General features: G+C 44.4%; 1 protein-coding gene and 1 pseudogene across 1 annotated transcript; both read left to right on the forward strand.

The window, feature by feature from the left end:
* Nucleotides 1–765: 765 nt before the first annotated feature.
* On the forward strand, nucleotides 766–4,426 carry LOC119742549 (annotated as a pseudogene).
* A 3,021-nt stretch (nucleotides 4,427–7,447) lies between these two features.
* On the forward strand, nucleotides 7,448–15,301 carry LOC119743569 (tetratricopeptide repeat protein 22-like). The gene is made up of 2 exons (XM_038219991.1): nucleotides 7,448–7,731; nucleotides 11,470–15,301. Exon 2 carries the CDS (start codon nucleotides 11,522–11,524, stop codon nucleotides 13,931–13,933), a length of 2,412 nt encoding a protein of 803 aa, XP_038075919.1. The 5' UTR covers nucleotides 7,448–7,731; nucleotides 11,470–11,521; the 3' UTR covers nucleotides 13,934–15,301.
* The last annotated feature ends 3,871 nt before the right edge of the window (nucleotides 15,302–19,172 follow it).

Below are 19,172 nucleotides of genomic sequence, written 5' to 3' on the forward strand. Positions count from 1 at the left end.
AAAATGGGTCTTATTTGCCTGAGAAAGTGGAAGGATGCCACTTGTAAAACGGCTACATGCAGGCTTGGGAATTATCACTTTTCGGGAGGTGAATTGTTTTGGTGTGAATATTTAAAAATGTAATCGGCTAGTCTACCCAAAATTGAAAAGAAATGAAAAGATGAAGTACAAGACAATAATGAAATATTTGTTTGAGAAAACCCCAGTGATGTCGGCTTGCATGTTATTTGGCCCTGAACTTTGTTGATTTTACGCTGTTTTCAATGGGGCTTGAATTGGTTCAGTGCACCCTTGTGAAACGGGTCAGAGGTTGAAGAGCATAACCATGAAACGATCATCCGGTCGTGATGCGCGAGTGAGTAGGCGGACGCAATCGACCCTTATGTCCAGCCACAGTCCGAAAAAATCTTGGATACCCCAGGAAATATAACTCTTTATATGCTACCCGTCCGCATGTAGGCATAATGTAAACTTTAATAAAACTGCCATAGGAGGTATCAGGAAACAGTGACTGTTATTTCAACCATAGTTTCAACCATGAACAGTGTACGGGAGAGAATGCATGCAGTTTGTAGCAGGACCGGAAACTGGGGTAAGAGTGGTGACCCCAAGCAGCGTCCTCTCTTGTTCGCGTACGGGGTCCATAAAATCAATCCTTCAAAAGTACGCCATATCTAGAAGTTTGTTCGGATCATTTCCGTAACTGTCTGGCACATGCACGGTTACATTTACATTTGTTTCTTCCCAAACAGGTAACTGTATCAAGTTGATCTGCCCGTCTGAAATTAAATTCCGTCTCCACTGTCACCATGGCAACGAATATTTCACCGGGGCTTTTTCACTTAGATCTGCCTTTCAACAAACCGGAATTGACAAAAGACGCATTCAAGATGAAGCTGCTCGACATTGAGGCAGATTTGGAGGCGCGAAAAGGCCGACCTGAGGAACTTGCCATCCTCAATCTGATTGGTGTGTTCAATTGCCGGCTCGAACGCTACAAGGATGCCGAAGAAAAATTTCGCGATGTCCTCTCTAAGGATGAACATAACCTCAACGCTCTAGCAAACATGCAGTACGTGTTGGATAAACTTTACAGAACAGTAGAAGGTAGACGATACAAAAGCAAACTAGACATGTTCCTAAGTAAGTCTACGGAGGAGGCAGTCGGTGTTAGGATGAAAGCAAGGTGCTTAGCAGAGCAGGCATATGCTTATGCTTGCGATATGCACACAGATCATGACAGCGTCGGTAGAGAGCGGTTCGTAGAATCCAATGATCTCTTCCAAAGGCACTGGATCTTGGTGGGGATCTAGTAGAGATGGCGGAGAAGGACTTTTGGAAATTCTGCATCGCCAAGAACGCGCATAAGATCTTCGACAGGTTAAGCTACAGTGAACACCAAGCTCAAGCCACAGATTACATGGACAAAGCTATAGAAAACTTCTATGAAATAACTCAAAAGGATCCCGGTGATGCCAAGTACCAAGGCGAAGTTGGCGCCATTTGGCAGACATTCTCCGCAAGGTTCAGGAAAGGAAGTACTGCAGCTCTGACCATTTGCCGGAATATCTAGCAAAGTACATTGAAGACCCAGAGCTATGCATGAAGAAAGCACTCGAGTGTGACCCGGACAATCCGAGGATCTTAGCTCGCTACGGAAACTTTCTGTATCATCACAAGCGATACAAAACCGAAGAAGCACTAAGGTTGCTGAATAAGTCGATTGCACTAGACAAAGGCGACTATAACTTCTATGCTTTCAGTACGAGAGGAACAGTTCGGCTGAAGTTCTACAATTGGAAGATGCGAAAAGCGACGGAGGACAGGGAACGTCACTCCAAACCAGAACGAAGCGTGCTAGAACTCGCCAAATTTGATATGGAGAGGGCAATTGACATACGCCATGCTTCGTGGGACTTGCGAAATATCGCGGAAGTGTGTCACTTGTTGGCCCAGTGTGACCCAGATGAGCCGAAGGAGTCAAAAAGGCAATATCTGGAGAAGGAATTCGAGTACTTGAAAAGGGCTGCAGATTGTGAAGCTGGTAACCGGTTGATGTCAGTGAAACGCTTGCTGGGGCGCTGCTTATTCGACTTGGGCCACTATCGCGAGTCGATTAAGTCGTTCGGTGAAGCTTTGAATTTGCAGCCAGCCACTTCGCAGTATACAGGCTACTTCTATGAACAGTTTCGCAGTTATCTGTGCCTACTGCAGAGCGATCCGAAGGATGATTCCCCCTTGAAAGAAATGGCTCAGTCCTTGAGGCAGGCAGTTGCAAAGTACGGGACTAGCGCCCTCTTCAAGCACGGCTTTGGTAAATTGAGAGCAGAGTACAAACACGAGCTTCAGGTCTTCGCCGACTACTGTGAGACAATCCAGAACAACGACAGTCTTTTGTATGTGTTGACTTCTAACGAGCCCCCGGGACCTTTTGCTCCACCTCGTCGCCCTGGTGGGTTACTGAAAGAGTCTTGGGAAAACCCAGAGAAAGAGGATCACGGTGTTGGAGAGCCTGACAAGGGAAATTCCAAGACCTTGGACATCGACAGTCTGTCTCCGGTTGTTGCTATCTGAACAGGCTCCTAGCCTGATTGATGCCGGCAAAGATGTGGCCCCCTCACCAGATAGTGGGCTCGAAGCACCCAACCAAAACCCAGATGAACAAGCAAGTCAAGCTACCGAATCACAAGTGGCATCCAACCAAACCCCAGATAAGCCAGCAGATGGGGCTGCCGCATCACTAGTGGAGGGAATAAGAAGCATGGCCATTACAGATTCACCACCAGAAAAAGGTTCTGATCCGACGCTGAAAGATTTTGACTTCTTTGTGATACACACGGCGAATGACGCAGAGTGGGTGCACGAAGAATTGCTTCCCAAGTTGGGGATGAGAAAGTTAAAGGGGTCCACAACGCAAGAAAATTCTCTGGCAGGTTCCTTCGTCCTTAGCAATGAGTTGCATTTGATGGAAAGCAGTGCTTGCATTTTATTCGTCCTTACAAGTGGTTTCGAGACGGAGTGCAAGTTTCCCATGCATCATGCTCTGAAACTCAAGAAAGCCGGTCACGTCATTTTCCCGCTTCGAAGGGACAAGTATGCAGTTCCACGGGAGCTTCAAGATATCCTCTCTTGCTTCGATGCCACTCAAGAGAGGGTAAATTGGGATAAGTTAGCTCAAGACATTAAGCGTCAGATCGATGCAGCGAAGGACTTCGAGCATGCGTAGTCCACCGGAGGTTACACTCCAGTACTGTTACAGAGTGCTCATGCAGGTGCCGGCTTCGTTCCTCACAGTACAAACGCACACAGTGACTATATGCCTGCAATAGGGGATCCCCTATTGTCCGTCTTATGTTTGTACTTTTTAGGAAGACCTCGCATACGTTTTGTACAAAATCGTAAATTGGGGATCTTCGGGAATTGGGCATCATATTGTTCTCTATATTGTTCAACGTTCCAGATTGAATGCAGAAAAAAACTCATAAACACCACTGTTGTGTCCTTTGACACTGATGTGTCCAGCGCCACCTTCAGTTCGCAAAGTCAATCCCAGCTAGGTACCGCCGGCTCACCACACTGAGCTCACCATTAAATTCCGCCGGCTGAGTTCACATGTTAACAACAATGTACATTGTGGGTTTTGCCCTTCACCAGCGTATTTTATAAATACTGTATACCCAGTACTGTCCGAGTGCTTGCAAGAAAAAAAATCAAAAGCTTACTCAGGTAGGACTCCAACCCATAGCCTCCTGCTTACTAGTGCAGACGTCTTACCACTCGACCACCGCGCTTTCCCGGTTCGGCTGGCCGGTTCGAGTCTGATGATGTATAGATGCGGGTACCACAACCGAACTTTAAAAAAATACGTCGTCGAAGTGCAAATCCCAATATAAAATTTACATCTCCCTGACGCAAATTCCATCTTATAAACAAAAAACATGTAGACTTGAGGACAAGTCGCTAGACAGTCGTGTTTTGTCCATCGGCGCCACCAATATCTACCAGCGCGCCTATATGTATTATGTTTATTATCTTATGCCCAGTCTCGACGCGCGTGATACCTACTTCAAAAGAACGATTTAGGACGGATATTCATAATATGCGACCACTATAGCGCAATGCATGTACATTGCATTTCCAAAAAAGAGGATTATTGGTGGCAGTCTAGCTGTACCCATGGAGAAGCATCCGTGTTATAGCTTCTATTGCAAGCTCACCAACAACTCAGACTAAGTATTTATCTTCAAACCAAAACGCTAACTCATTGCGATCAATCAGTGCGTTGTCATTCTTACTACCTCTTTCGCGAGGTAAACGTAAAATAAATATTTACCCGTCTCGATAGACGGAGCTGCTAGACATAGAAGTTTGCTAAGCGCACTTGCTCACTAGTAAAACATGTAATACCTGCCAAAGCTTTATGCAGTTTATGTCATTTTTGTTGTAATTGGTACTCAGCTGATTGGTGCTTAGTACCAAATTAAATTGCTAAACATTTTCAACGTAGTGCACATGCGCAGAAGCAGGAGGTATACGGGTAGGCAAGAATTACAATTTAGCCTAGTGTGGGTGCAAAACGTTCTTAGCTGGGTAGTTCACGATAGACAGTACATCCTTTGTACCGCGCAGCAGCATGCGGTTCCCATTCGCGAACCTGACTTACGAAGTAGACGAACCGCACGCAAAGTGCTTTGGATTGCAGACCAGTAAATAGACTGCATACATAGACCTCAGTGATAATACGCGCATTTCCAAAAATTATTTAAAATGCTCACAACTCTCCAAGGTGTTTGAGAAACACATCAAATTAAAGCTATTTCATCATCTTTCATTTTCTGTCAATTTTTTTTGGGAGGAACCAATGTGATCACCTCTAAAAGTACTCCTGAAGCCCATCGCCATTTTGAAAAAAGACGCATATACGCTCCATTGCAAAAATAGAGCCATTCATTATTTTAGGGCCCTATTTCATCCGAATTTCACAGAAATACGAGCTCGCAGTCCTCTGCACGGCTTCCACTTTTTTCCATGTTATTTCTACTACAACCTTCAAGTTTTCGGACGTAAAAATGCTCTAATACCGGATAATTTCTGGGCATGCAAATCGTGATTTGGCCGCCATTTTCGTAGACAATTTCGGGCCTGTTTACTGGTCTGCAGCCTTTGCGGCCTGTTTATACCGTGTGTGTTAATTAAGGGCGCCCGCTACGCGTCGGTGAATCCCTTCACAGTCCAATGCACCACTAAGGATATCTTCGAACAAAGAGTACATTTAGCCGTGCATTGGTAAAAATGCATGCAGTATACGAGTTAGAACATTTTGGTCGAATTTCTCAAAATGGTGGGTTTTCCTATGAGTTGCCACAAGGGGATATAAGATTAAGCGGTATATGGTAAAAAAAAACTTGGGAAAAAAACCCACCAAGTGTGACGAACAGCACTGGCGGAGCAAATGTAAATAAATTTGAAGCAATTGTTTGTCACCATGATGTACATAATAATGTCAGGTTTCCAAAGTAACCAGAGCCTGATGACTTGGCGGAGACTATGTAGTTTGTTTTAAAGGCATATAGGATCAACTGCATCTAGCCCAATACCCGACCGAATTCAATTATCAAAAAGCTTGGATTTAAGATCTTACTGGTACTAAACACCCCGTCAAATTATTCTGTCTGCTGGCTTCCTCTGTATTTATTTCCAAACAACAGGTATCCATGAATAAATGAAAGTGTTGTGGAAAATTTTATTTCTTGTACATTGTGCATTGTACAATTCTTTAAACCGTTTTTGTTTTCAATAAAAAAATTATACTGTTGTTGTCAAAAATATAAGATTTTTTTTCTTTGATTGCTAGAACCTCTTTAACATGTCCTGCGGATTTGGATACTAGTAATTAAAATATTTTCTCAAGTTTAAGCCTACCTGAGCTCTCAATACCATGAACGAAATAAACATACAGCAGAACATGCCTACGACTCGTGTCATATGAGAATCCCTATTATTCCCTATTATTGGTTAATCCCTCGCACGTGACAGGTCACTCTCATATATATTATCCTATAAATAGCATATTATCATACTTAACGCGTGCGCAAAACTACCAACAAGTTCATATTTCATTGAGTCGGATATTCACGCTACACCGGAGAATATAAATAGTCGAGTGTGGAAGGCTTATCGCGCTAGTTGTACCAGCTGTGTTAACGGCACATTGTGCCACTGGCTGCAGAGTGGCCATAAACACATTTCATAAGCTATTTGCATATGAATACGATTACTCACCGCTGGGATTTCCCCCGATGAGAAATTCTGAACGTGACCTTGGTCCCACTCCAACCTCGTCCCCAGGGTTTCGAGCAGTACGCGCCCACCACTACCAGCTCTCTCACAATTGCATGTGCAAAATTGATGCAAATGAGGAATAGTCTGGTGCCTGCATGTGCGTTACATTTGCATTTGTTTTTGTATGCGGTGTCTGGGATAAAAGCAGAATCAATTCGGCGCAGCGCGAGCATGGCCAACCTCGTGCCCCGTGGGTACGATCTTGCAGCGCCATGTTGTTTCCCATCATGCCTTGCGCGATCGTAACGAACGAGCACGCGCCCCTGGAGTCGAGGCTGGAGCATGGCATGAGTTTCGAAAATACGATTTTATTTTAATAATGTTACGATCTTAACGAGACAACATGCAGTATCACATTTCATATTGATATGAACAAGTTGGAAAGGAGACGAATATTTTCGAGAAGCCGTGGACGAATGATCACGAAAACACGTACTGCACGTTGTGAATAACAACACCAAGTACACGATATAAATCCATTTCTAGCCAATTGCGGTATCGAATCAGGATACAGGAAGAAAGTTTCCTATCCAGGGCTTACTATTGGAAACGATGTTGTAAATAAAGTAAGCACTGGGGACGAGGTTGGGTTGCACTCGTACTTGTGCCTGCGCGGCCATGAACCGAAGGCACGCAGTACATGGGATGATATCGTTAGATTAGAATAGGATACCGTGATTGGATGCCGACCTGTGACGTCAAGGTCACCAACGCTGGTTGTTCATGTGCGCGCACGTCAGGTCAGTGCGCTTCACCCACAATCCTTCGCGTATTCTGACATGATTTTGTACAGAAAATGATCGGCCTGTACCGGAGATTTTAAAGGGCTCGAGCAAAATAATAGACGTTTTCCTCAGTCACCTACACATTTTAGAAATGTTCCCCTGTTGTGGACTACCTGACTAAATTTCCTAAAGATTTTGGGGAAAAAAGTAGTCATTAACCGTTTGAAATTGATGATTTTGTTTACTGCTCTTCTCCTTTCTTGCCATTTAAAAGTTGGCATTAAAATTATGTACTGAAAAACAAAGACCTTTAACCTTTAACACCTATGGTGTTTGCAAACATGCGCAGTATAGGCAATCCCAATTGCATGTCGACATTTTGCAATCGTACGATGATGGTGCCCCATCGAATGCTCTAATTGCCGAAGTCGATTATTAGTTTATGAGTGAGGAGGGATTTCTTTAATTTGTGGGCGGGGTTTGTGGAGTCGTTTGGGCGGTGGCTCTATGCCAAAGTCAGCCCCGGTTGTCGTCCAGATTCAGGAGCTTCTACCGAATGTACTGTTGTGTATTTTGTGGATGTGGTTTCAACTACGCAGTGTACACGATACTGACGAGAGAGGACATCGACTACTTCCCTAACTAATGTTTGGGAAACTGTCAGGTACGTATGTTTGCTTTTATGGCATGTTGGGCTTCACATCATGTGCCCACACACACACAAGTACGCCTCTGCCCCCAGGTTCTCTGAAAATATAGTGATGATTCGTGAATGAAAATAATTGCAGGTTCCCTTATAATTTTACTGGCATGGGGAAGGGAACTGTTTTTTCATACCTTTGAAATGATCATCGGTGTCAGTGTTTATGAGCCCACATATCATCCCCATCACCATTGCCCCCATGCAGGTTCTCAGTAGTGATGATTCGTGAATGGAAATAATTGTAAAGGCTCCCTTTTAATTTCACTGACATGGGGTAGGCACGGTAAGGAACAGTTTGTGTCATACCTTTGATTTTTTGGTGTCTGTGTTCACAAGCCCAAGCCAAATATCACCACGATTACCATTACGTCATCTCCACCATGATCACCACTAACACTATCATGATCATCACCAATTAACACATCACCACCATATCATCTTGACAACCTGTATGACCCCATACGGGGATAAAAAAAACAAACACCATCATCATAGGCATCATGTTAATTACTAACCCATCACCACCATCATCTTGGACAACCTGAGCAAATCCATGGCCCAACAGAGGCATACAAGTCACAATCAATAGCATCACCTCAAACGTCACCGTTATCAATCTCAGGATCATCACCATCACATCACCACCATATTATCGTGCTTGAAAACCTGGCAACACTAATTGGCAACAAATGTATCAACCATCATCATAACCATGACCACAACTATCATCAGTGTCGTAGCCACGGGGGGGGGGGGGCGTAGGGGGCGACAGCCCCCCCCCCATGAAACCTTGTCGCCCCCCCAGTCGCCCCCCCCCCCACTGAGATTTTGAGTTTCTAAAAAAAATTATCATTGATCTACATGCCGCCCCCCCCCCCATGAAATGTTCCAGCCCCCCAGCGGCCCCCCCCCCCCACTGAAAAATTCCTGGCTACGCCACTGACTATCATGTTCCCCATCACATCATCACTATAATCATCTTTGAAAACCTGACCGCACTCATGGACCCAAACATATCACCATCACCACAACTGCCACCGTCATCAACATCAGTATCATCCCCATCATCCCCATAGTCATCTTTGACGACCTGATCATAAATGGGCCCATACAGGGATAAAAATCACCATGATCAACATCACCACAACTACCACTGTCATCACTATTTGGATCATCCCCATCACATCATCATCATAATCACCTTGACAATCTGACAACACTCATGGGCCCATACAGGGATAAGAATTGCCATCACTAACATCACCACAACTACCACTGTCATCACCATTTGAATCATCCCCATCACATCACCACCATAATCATCTTTGACAACCCGACCATGAGTGTTGAGATAAACATCACCATATAACTACAACCGTCATGACCATCAGGATCATCACCATCACATCATCCCCATAATAATACATGTATTTGACAACCAACACATCATCCCGATAATAATACATGTATTTGACAACCTGACCACACTCATGGACCCATACAGAGATAAAAATCACAATCACCACAACTACCACCGTCATCGATCACCGCCAGGATCATCACAAAAATATCACCACCATGATCATCTTTGACAACCTGACCACACTCATGCACCCATACAGAGATAAACATCGCCATCACTACAACTACGACTGTCATCACAATCAGGATCATCACCATCATATCATTCCCATAATCATCTTTGACAACCTGACCACACTCGTATGGACCCATACAGAGATAAAAATCACCATCATCACAACTACCACCGTCATCTCAATCGGGATCATCATATAACATCACCACCATGATCATCTTTGAAAACCTGGCCACACTCATGGGCCCATACATATAACAGGGATAAAAAGCATTATCACCACAACCACCGTCATCACAATCAGGATCTTCACATAACATCTCCACCATGATCATCTTTGACAACCTGACCACACGCATGGGCCCATACGGGGATAAAAATCACCAAATTCACCACAAATATCACCTGCATCACTATCGGGATCTTCACCATTACATGACCACTATAATCATTATTGACAATATTTTGACAACACTCATGGGCCAATACAGGGGAAAAAATCACCATCAACACAACTACCACCGTCATCACTATCAGGATCATCACCATCCCATCTCCACCATCATCATCTTTGACAACCTCATGTGCCCAAATAGGGAAAAATCACCATCACCTCCATTATCATCAATAAATCATCATCATCATCACCATCACCACCAAAACACCATCGTATCATCATTGACAACCTCATTACCACCTGGGCCGATATTGCATATCACCATAATCATCACTAGCATCCCCAACATGTATCACCATCACCAATACATCACCACCATAATCATCTTTGACAACCTCACCAAACTCATGGGCCCATACAGGGATAACAATCACCTTTAACAAAATCACTACAACTACTACAGTCATCACTCTTAGGATCATCACCATCACATCGCCACCCTAATCATTTTTTACAACCTGACCACACCCATGGGCCAATAAAGGTATAAAAATATCACCATTACCAACATCACAACAACTACGACTGTCATCACCATCAGGATCATCCCCATCACATCATCACCATAATCATTGACAACCTGACAACACTTACGGAGTAATGCAGGAATAAAAAAAATCACCATCGCAACAACATTCTCCGCAATCACTATCATGATCATGATCATTATCTTTTTTTATTGAGGGCGCTCTTCAGCAGCTGCCATGTTATTTTTATGCTCTGTGTTTCTTCATTTTAAATCGTCTGTCATCTTGGTGAGGTTTTTTTTTTTTTTAATACATTTTTGTGTTTAGCTGTCTTTTTTATTGAACACTGTAAATGTCATGTAATTCAGCATTTTGCTGCAATATGATTTTTATGAAATAAACCAATTAATTAAATTAAAAATTCGTTGACACATCATCACCACAATGTCTTTGACAACCTGACCAAACTCATGGGCCCATACGGGGATAAAAATCACCATCGCCAAAATTACTACAACTTCCACCATTATCAGTATCAGGATCATCACCATAATAATCTTTACCAACCCAACACTTGTGGCCCCCTGCAGGGATAAAAACATCTTCATCAGCACAACTACCACTGTTATGGCTATCGGGATCATCACCATCACATCACCACCGTGATCATCCTTGACAACCTGACCACACCCTTGGCCCACAGAGATAAAAATCACCATCGCCAACATCATCACAACCACCTCCACTATCATGATCATTACTGCCACATCATTACCATATCATCTTTGACAACCTGATCAAACTGATGGGACCATATACGGGGATAAAAATCACCATCACCACCATCACTGTCATGATCATCAAATCACAACCCCCCCCCCCCACCCCACCCCCACGGAATAAAAGAGCTCTTTATGCTACCTGTCAGTATGTCCACAGATAGGCCTGTGACACTTGAAAAAATGTAATAGGAAGTTTCGGGGGAAATGATTATCATTTCAACCATGAACAGCGTATACAGTTTATAGCCGGACCATATGGCGTCCTTCTTATTCGCATACGGGGTCCACTATAATCGACGAGTTAATAGTACGCCATATCTAGAAGTTCGTTCGGATCGTTTCTGTAAACTGTTTTTCACAGGCATGGTTACATTTACATTTGTTTCTTCCCAACAGGTTACTGTATCAAGTTGATCTACCCGTCTGAAATTCGGTCTGCACAGCCATCATGGAAAGGAATATTTCACCGGGGCTTTTCCATTTACAACTGCCTTTCAATAAACCAGACTTGAAAAAAGACGCTTTCAAGATGAAGCTGCTCGACATTGAAGCAGACCTAGTGGAGCGAAAAGGCCGACCTGAGGAACTTGCCATCCTCAATCTGATTGGTCTGTTCAAATGCCGGCTCGAATGCTACAAGGATGCTGAAGAAAAGTTCCGTGATGTCCTCTCTAAGGATGAACACAACCTCAACGCTCTAGCAAACATGCAGTATGTTTTGGATAAACTTTACAGGACAGTAGAAGGTAAAAGGTTCAAAAAGAAACTTGACATGTTCCTAAGTAAGTCTACGGAGGATGCAGTCAGTGTTAGGATGAGAGCAAGGTGCTTAGCAGAGCAGGCATATGCTTATGCTTGCGATATGCACACAGATCGTGACAGCGTTGGTAAAGAGTGGTTCATAGAATCGAATGATATCTTCCAAAGGACACTGGAGCTTGGTGGTGATCTGGTAGAGACGGCGGAGAAGGACTTTTGGAAATTCTGCATTGCCAAGAACGCGCATAAGATTTTCGACAGGTTAAGCTTCGGTGAACATCGCGTTCAAGCCACAGACTACATGGACACAGCTATCGGGATCTTCTATGAAATAACACAGAAGGATCCCGGTGATTCCAAATACCAAGGCGAAAGTTGGCGCCATTTGGGAGACATTCTCCGCAAGGTTCAGATGAGGAAGCACTGCAGTTCTGCCCATTTGCCGGACGATCTGAAAAAGTACGTTGCAGACCCGGAGCTATGCATGAAGAAAGCACTCGAGTGTGACCCGGACAATCCGAGGATCCTAGCCCGCTACGCTAACTTTGTGTATCACCTCAGGCATTACACAAAAGAGGCACTGAGATTGCTGGATAAGTCGATCACACTAGACAACAGCGACTACAATTTCTACGCTTTCAGTACGAGAGGAACAGTTCGGCTGAAGTTCTACAAATGGAAGATGCGAATGGCTGAGTTAGATAATAAACGGCACTCCAAACCAGATCGAAGCGTGCTAGAACTCGCAAAAATTGATATGGAGAGGGCAATTGACATACGCCATGCGTCGTGGGACTTGCTAAATGTCGCGGACGTGTATCACCTTTTGGTCCAGTGTGACCCAGATGAGCCCAAGGAGTCAAAACGGCAATACCTGGAGAAGGAGTTCGAGTACTTGAAAAAGGCTGCAGATTGTGAGGACGGTAACCGGTTAATTTCAGTGAAACGCTTGCTGGGGCGCTGCCTATTTGACTTGGGTCACTATCGCGAGTCCATTCAGCTGTATGATGAAATTTTGAATTTGGAGTCAGCCACTTCGCAGTATACAGGTTATTTCTATGAACAATTCCGCAGTTATTTGTGCCTACTGCAGAGCGATCCGAAGGATGATTCCCCCTTGGAGGAGATGGCCCAGTCCTTGAGGCAGGCCGTTGAAAAGTATGGGACGAGCGCCCTCATCAAGAACGTCTTTGGCACATTGAGAGTAGAGTACAAACACGAGGTTCAGGTCTTCAGCGACTACTGTAAAACAATCCCGGGCCACGACAGTCTCTTGTTTGTGCTGACTTCTAACGAACCACCGTCCCCTCTTACCCCACCTCCTCGCCCTGGTGGGTTACTCAAGGAGTCTTGGGAAAGCCCAGAGAAAGAGAAAGAGGATCACGGTGTTGGAGAGCCCAAAAAGGAAAATCCCAAGACCTTGGACAGTCTGTCTCCGGTCGTACCATCTGAACATACTCCTAGCCTGATTGATGCCGGCAAAGATGTGGCCCCCTCACCAGATAGTGGGCTCGAAGCACCCAACCAATACCCAGATGAACAAGCAAGTCAAGCTACTGTATCAGCAGTGGCATCCAACCAAACCCCAGATAAGCTAGCAGATGGGGCTGCCGCATCACTAGTGGAGGGAATAAGAAGCATGGCCATTACAGATTCACCACCTGAAAAGGGCTGTGGTCGGAAAGATTTTGACTTCTTTGTGGTACACACGGCAAGTGACGCAGAGTGGGTGCACGAAGAATTGCTTCCCAAGTTGGGGATCAGAAAATTAAAGGGGTGCACAACCCAAGAATATGCCCTAGCAGGTTCCTTCGTCCTTAGCAATGAGTTGCATTTGATGGAAAGCAGTGCGTGTATTTTGTTCGTCCTTACAAGTGGTTTCGAAACGGAGTGCGAGTTTCTCATGCATCATGCTCTGAAACTCAAGAAAGCCGGTCACGTCATTTTCCCGCTTCGAAGGGGCAAATCTGCAGTTCCACGGGAGCTTCAAGATATCCTCTTTTGCTTCGATGCTACTCGGGAGAGAGTAAATTGGGATAAATTAGCTCAAGACATTAAGCGTCAGATCGATGCAGCTAAGGAATTGCCCGTGCATGATTAGGCCACCAGAGGTACAAAAAAACATACACTCCAGTACTGTTATAGAGTGCTCAGCAGGTGCCGGCGTCGTTCTTCACAAACGAAGATACACCACCCAATGATGATGTCCGTTGCCACTGATGTGTCCAGCGCCATTTTTAGTTCCTGAACTTAGTCCATCCCTGCTAAGCACTGCAGGCTTACCACTGAGCTCCCCACTACAATACCACCGGCTAATTCAACCACCGAGTTCATGAACATGCGTACAACAATATGCACATTTTTTAGTGGGTTTTTCCCTTGGCCGGCGTATTTTATAGAGACTGTACACTCAGTGCTTGCGAGAAAAACTATCACAAGCTTAATCAAGTGGGACTCGAACCCACGACCTCCTGCTTACTAGTGCAGACGTCTTACCACTCGACCACCGCGCTTTCCCGGTTCGGCTGGCCGGTTCGAGTCTGATGATGCGGGTACCACAACCGAACTTTAAAAAAATACGTCGTCGAAGTGCAAATCCCAATATAAAATTTACATCTCCCTGACGCAAATTCCATCTTATAAACAAAAAACAATGTAGACTTGAGGACGAGTCGCTAGACAGTCGTGTTTTGTCCGTCGCCGCCACTAATATCTATAAGCGCGCCGCTGTATCTTATGACCGGGTCTCGACGCGCGTGATACCTACTTTAAAAGAACGATTTAGGACGGATATTCATAATATGCGACCACTATAGCGCAATGCATGTACATTACATTTCCAAAAAAGAGGACCAATTGGTGGCAGTCTAGCTGTACCCATGGAGAAGCATCCGTGTTATAGCTTCTATTGCAAGCTCACCAACAACTCAGACTAAGTATTTATCTTCAAACCATAACGCTAATTCATTGCGATCAATCAGTGCGTTGTCATTCTTACTACCTCTTTCGCGAGGTAAACGTTAAATAAGTATTTACCCGTCTCGATAGACGGAGCTGCTAGAAGAAGTTTGCTAAGCACACAAAATATTTGCTCACTAGTAAAACATGTTACCAGCCAAAGCTTCATGCAGTTTATGTATTTTTTGTTGTAATTGGTACTCAGCTGATTGGTGCTTAGTACCAAATTAAATTGCTAAACATTTTCAGCGAAGTGCACATGCGCAGAAGCAGGAGGTATACGGGTAGGCAAGAATTACAATTTAGCCTAGTGTGGGTGCAAAACGTTCTTAGCTGGGTAGTTCACGATAGACAGTACATCCTTTGTACCGCGCAGCAGCATGAGGTTCCCATTCGCGAACCTGACTCTGAAGTCGACGAACCGCACACAAAGTGCTTTGGATTGCAGGCCAGTAAATAGACTGCATACATAGACCTCAGTGATAAATACGCGCATTTCCAAAAAAATATTTAAAATGCTCACAACTCTCCAAGGTGTTTGAGACACACATCAAATTAAAGCGTATTTCATCATCTTTCAATTTCTGTCCAATTTTTTTTGGGATGAACCAATGATTTGGGGAGAAAATTCCATCCAAATGTGATCACCTCTAAAAGTACTCCTGAAGCCCATCGCCATTTTGAAAAAGGACGCATAAACGCTCCATTGCAAAAATAGAGCCATTTATTATTTTAGGGCCCTATTTAATCCGAATTTCACAGAAATACGAGCTCGCAGTCCTCTGCACGGCTTCCACTTTTTTTTTTCATTTTATTTTACTACAACCCTCAAGTTTTCGGACGTAAAAATGTTCTAATACCGGATAATTTGTGGGCATGCAAATCGTGATTTGGCCGCCATTTTCGTAGACAATTTCGGGCCTGTTTACTGGTCTGCAGCCTTTGCAGCCTGTTTAATTGGCGCATAGCGTGTGTGTTAATTAAGGGCGCCCGCTACGGTGAATCGCTTCACAGTCCAATGCACCACTAAGGACGTCTTGGAATCAAGACTCAATTTAGCCGTGCATTGGTAAAAATGCATGCAGTGTACGAGTTAGAACATTTTGGTCGAATTTCTCAAAATGGTGGGTTTTCCGATGAGTTGCCACAAGGGGATATAAGATTAAGCAGTATAGGTTAAAAAAAAAAAAAAAAAAACTCAGTGTGACGAACAGCACTGGCGGAGCAACAGTATATAAATTTGAAGCAATTGTTTGTCACCATGATGTACATAATAATGTCAGGTTTCCAAAGTAACCAGAGCCTGATGACTTGGCGGAGACTATGTAGTTTGTTTTAAAGGCATATAGGATCAACTGCATCTATCCCAATACCCGACCGAATTCAATTATCAAAAAGCTTGGATTTAAGATCTTACTGGTACTAAAACACTCCGTCAAATTATTCTGTCTGCTGGCTTCCTCTGTATCAATTTCCAAACAACAGGTATCCATGAATAAATGACAGTGTTGTAGAAAATGTTATTTCTTGTACATTGTGCATTGTACAATTCTATAAACCGTTTTTATTTTCAATAAAACGTTTAGATTGCTGTTGTCAAAAAAAAATATGATTTTTTTTCTTTGATTGCTAGAACCTCTTTAACATGTTCTGCGGATTTGGATACTAGTAATTAAAATATTTTCTCAAGTTTAAGCCTACCTGAGCTCTCAATACCATGAACGAAATAAACCTACAGCAGCATGCCTACGACTCGTGTCATATGAGAATCCCTATTATTCCCTATTATTGGTTAATCCCTCGCACGTGACAGGTCACTCTCATATATATTATCCTATAAATAGCATATTATCATACTTACGCATGCGCAATACTACCAACAAGTTCATATTTCATGGAGTCGGATATTCACGCTACACCGGAGAATATAAATAGTCGAGTGTGGAAGGCCTATCGTATGGAAGTGTAGATAGGACATGGTTAAAAATAAAACTAATTCGTACGTACGAATTACTAAACCGTACGTACGAAATACTAATTCGTACGTACGAATTACTAATCCGTACGTACGAATTACTAATTCGTACGTACGAATTACTAAACCGTACGTACGAATTACCAAACCGTACGTACGAATTACTAAACCGTACGTACGAATTACTAAATCGTACGTACGAAATAATTACTAATTCGTACGTACGATTTATTAATTCGTACGTACGGATTATTAATTCGTACGTACGGTTTATTAATTCGTACGTACGGTTTAGCAATTCCTATGGAAGTGTAGATAGGACATGGTTAAAATTAAAACTAATTCGTACGTACGAATTACTAAACCGTACGTACGAAATACTAATTCGTACGTACGAAATACTAATTCGTACGTACGAAATACTAATTCGTACGTACGAATTACTAAACCGTACGTACGAATTAATAAATCGCACGTACGAATTACTCAGTGGCGTAGCCACGGGAGGGGGGGGGGGGGGTGGGGGCAGTGGCGTAGCCAGGATTTTTTTCAGGGGGGGGGGGCGGCGCTGGGGGGCTGGAACATTTCATGGGGGGGGGGTGTCATGTAGATCAATGATAATTTTTTTAGAAACTCAAAATCTCAGTGGGGGCGACTGGTGGGCGACAAGGTTTCATGGGGGGGGGGGGGGGCTGTCACCCCAACGCGCTCCACCCCCCCCCCCCCGTGGCCACGCCACTGCGACAGCCCCCCCCCCCCATGAAACCTTGTCGCCCCCCCAAGTCGCCCCCCCAAGTCCCCCCCCAAGTCGCCCCCCCCCCCAACTGAGATTTTGAGTTTCTAAAAAAAATTATCATTGATCTACATGACGCCCCCCCCACATGAAATGTTCCAGGCCCCCCCCCCCCTCAGCGCCCCCCCCCCCCCCCCCACTGGAATTACTAAACCGTACGTACGAATTACTAATTTTTTCGTACGTACGATTTATTAATTCGTACGTACGGTTTAGTAATTCGTACGTACGGTTTAGTAATTCGTACGTACGATTTAGTAATTCGTACGTACGGTTTAGTAATTCGTACGCACGAATTAGTAATTCGTACGTACGAATTAGTAATTCGTACGTACGGTTTAGTAACTCGTACGTACGAATTAGATTTATTTGTAACCATGTCCTATCTACACTTCCATAAATTCCAGTGGCGTAGCCAGGAATTTTCCCGTGGGGGGGGGGGGGGGGGGGGCCGGGGGGGGGGGGGGGGGGGCTGGAACATTTCAGGTTGTGGGGGCGTCATGTAGATCAATGATAATTTTTTTAGAAACTCAAAATCTCAGTGGGGGGGGGGGGCGACTTGGGGGGAGCGACAAGGTTTCATGGGGGGGGGGGGGGCTGTCGCAGTGGCGTAGCCACGGGGGGGGGGGGGCCGTGGGGGTGACAGCCCCCCCCATGAAACCTTGTTTCCCCCTGTCGCCCCCCACTGAGATTTTGAGTGTCTAAAAAAGTTATCATTGATCTACTTGACACCCCCATGAAATGTTCCAGCCCCCCAGCAGCGGCCCCCCCCCCCCCTTAACTGACAAAAACCTGGCTACGCCACTGCCCCCACGGCCCCCCCCCCCTCCCGTGGCTACGCCACTGAGTAATTCGTACGTACGAATTAGTAATTCGCACGTACGAATTAGTAATTCGTACGTACGGTTTAGTAATTCGTACGTACGATTTAGTAATTCGTACGTACGGTTTAGTAATTCGTACGTACGAATTAGTAATTCGTACGTACGGTTTAGTAATTCGTACGTACGGTTTAGTAATTCGTACGTACGGTTTAGTAATTCGTACGTACGAATTAGTATTTCGTACGTACGGTTTAGTAATTCGTACGTACGAATTAGTTTTATTTTTAACCATGTCCTATCTACACTTCCATACTATCGCGCTTGTTGTACCAGCAGTGTTAACGGCACATTGTGCTTCTGCGCTGCATGCAGAGTCGCCATAAACACAGTTCATAAGCTATTTGCATATGAATACGATTACTCACCGCTGGGATTTCCCCCGATGAGAAATTCTGAACGTGAACTTGGTCGCACTCCAACCTCGTCCCCAGGGTGTTGAGCAGTACGCGCCCACCACTACCCGCTCTCTCACAATTGCATGTGCATGATTGATGCAAATGAGGAATAGTCTGGTGCCTGCATGTGCGTTACATTTGCATTTGTTTTTGTATGCGGTGTCTGGGATAAAAGCAGAATCAATTCGTCGCAGCGCGAGCATGGCATGAGTTTCGAAAATACGATTTTATTTTAATAATGTTACGATCTTAACGAGACAACATGCAGTATCAAAGGAGACGAATATTTTCGAGAAGGCGTGGACGAATGATCACGAAAACACGTACTGCACGTT

This window comes from Patiria miniata, unplaced genomic scaffold (assembly GCF_015706575.1).
Source record: "Patiria miniata isolate m_02_andy unplaced genomic scaffold, ASM1570657v1 HiC_scaffold_6, whole genome shotgun sequence".
Classification (NCBI taxonomy): Eukaryota; Metazoa; Echinodermata; class Asteroidea; order Valvatida; family Asterinidae; genus Patiria; species Patiria miniata.

Excerpts from the sequence above, each read along its gene's own strand:
- LOC119743569 (XM_038219991.1), top strand. The coding sequence starts at position 11,522 with ATGGAAAGGAATATTTCACCGGGGCTTTTCCATTTACAACTGCCTTTC.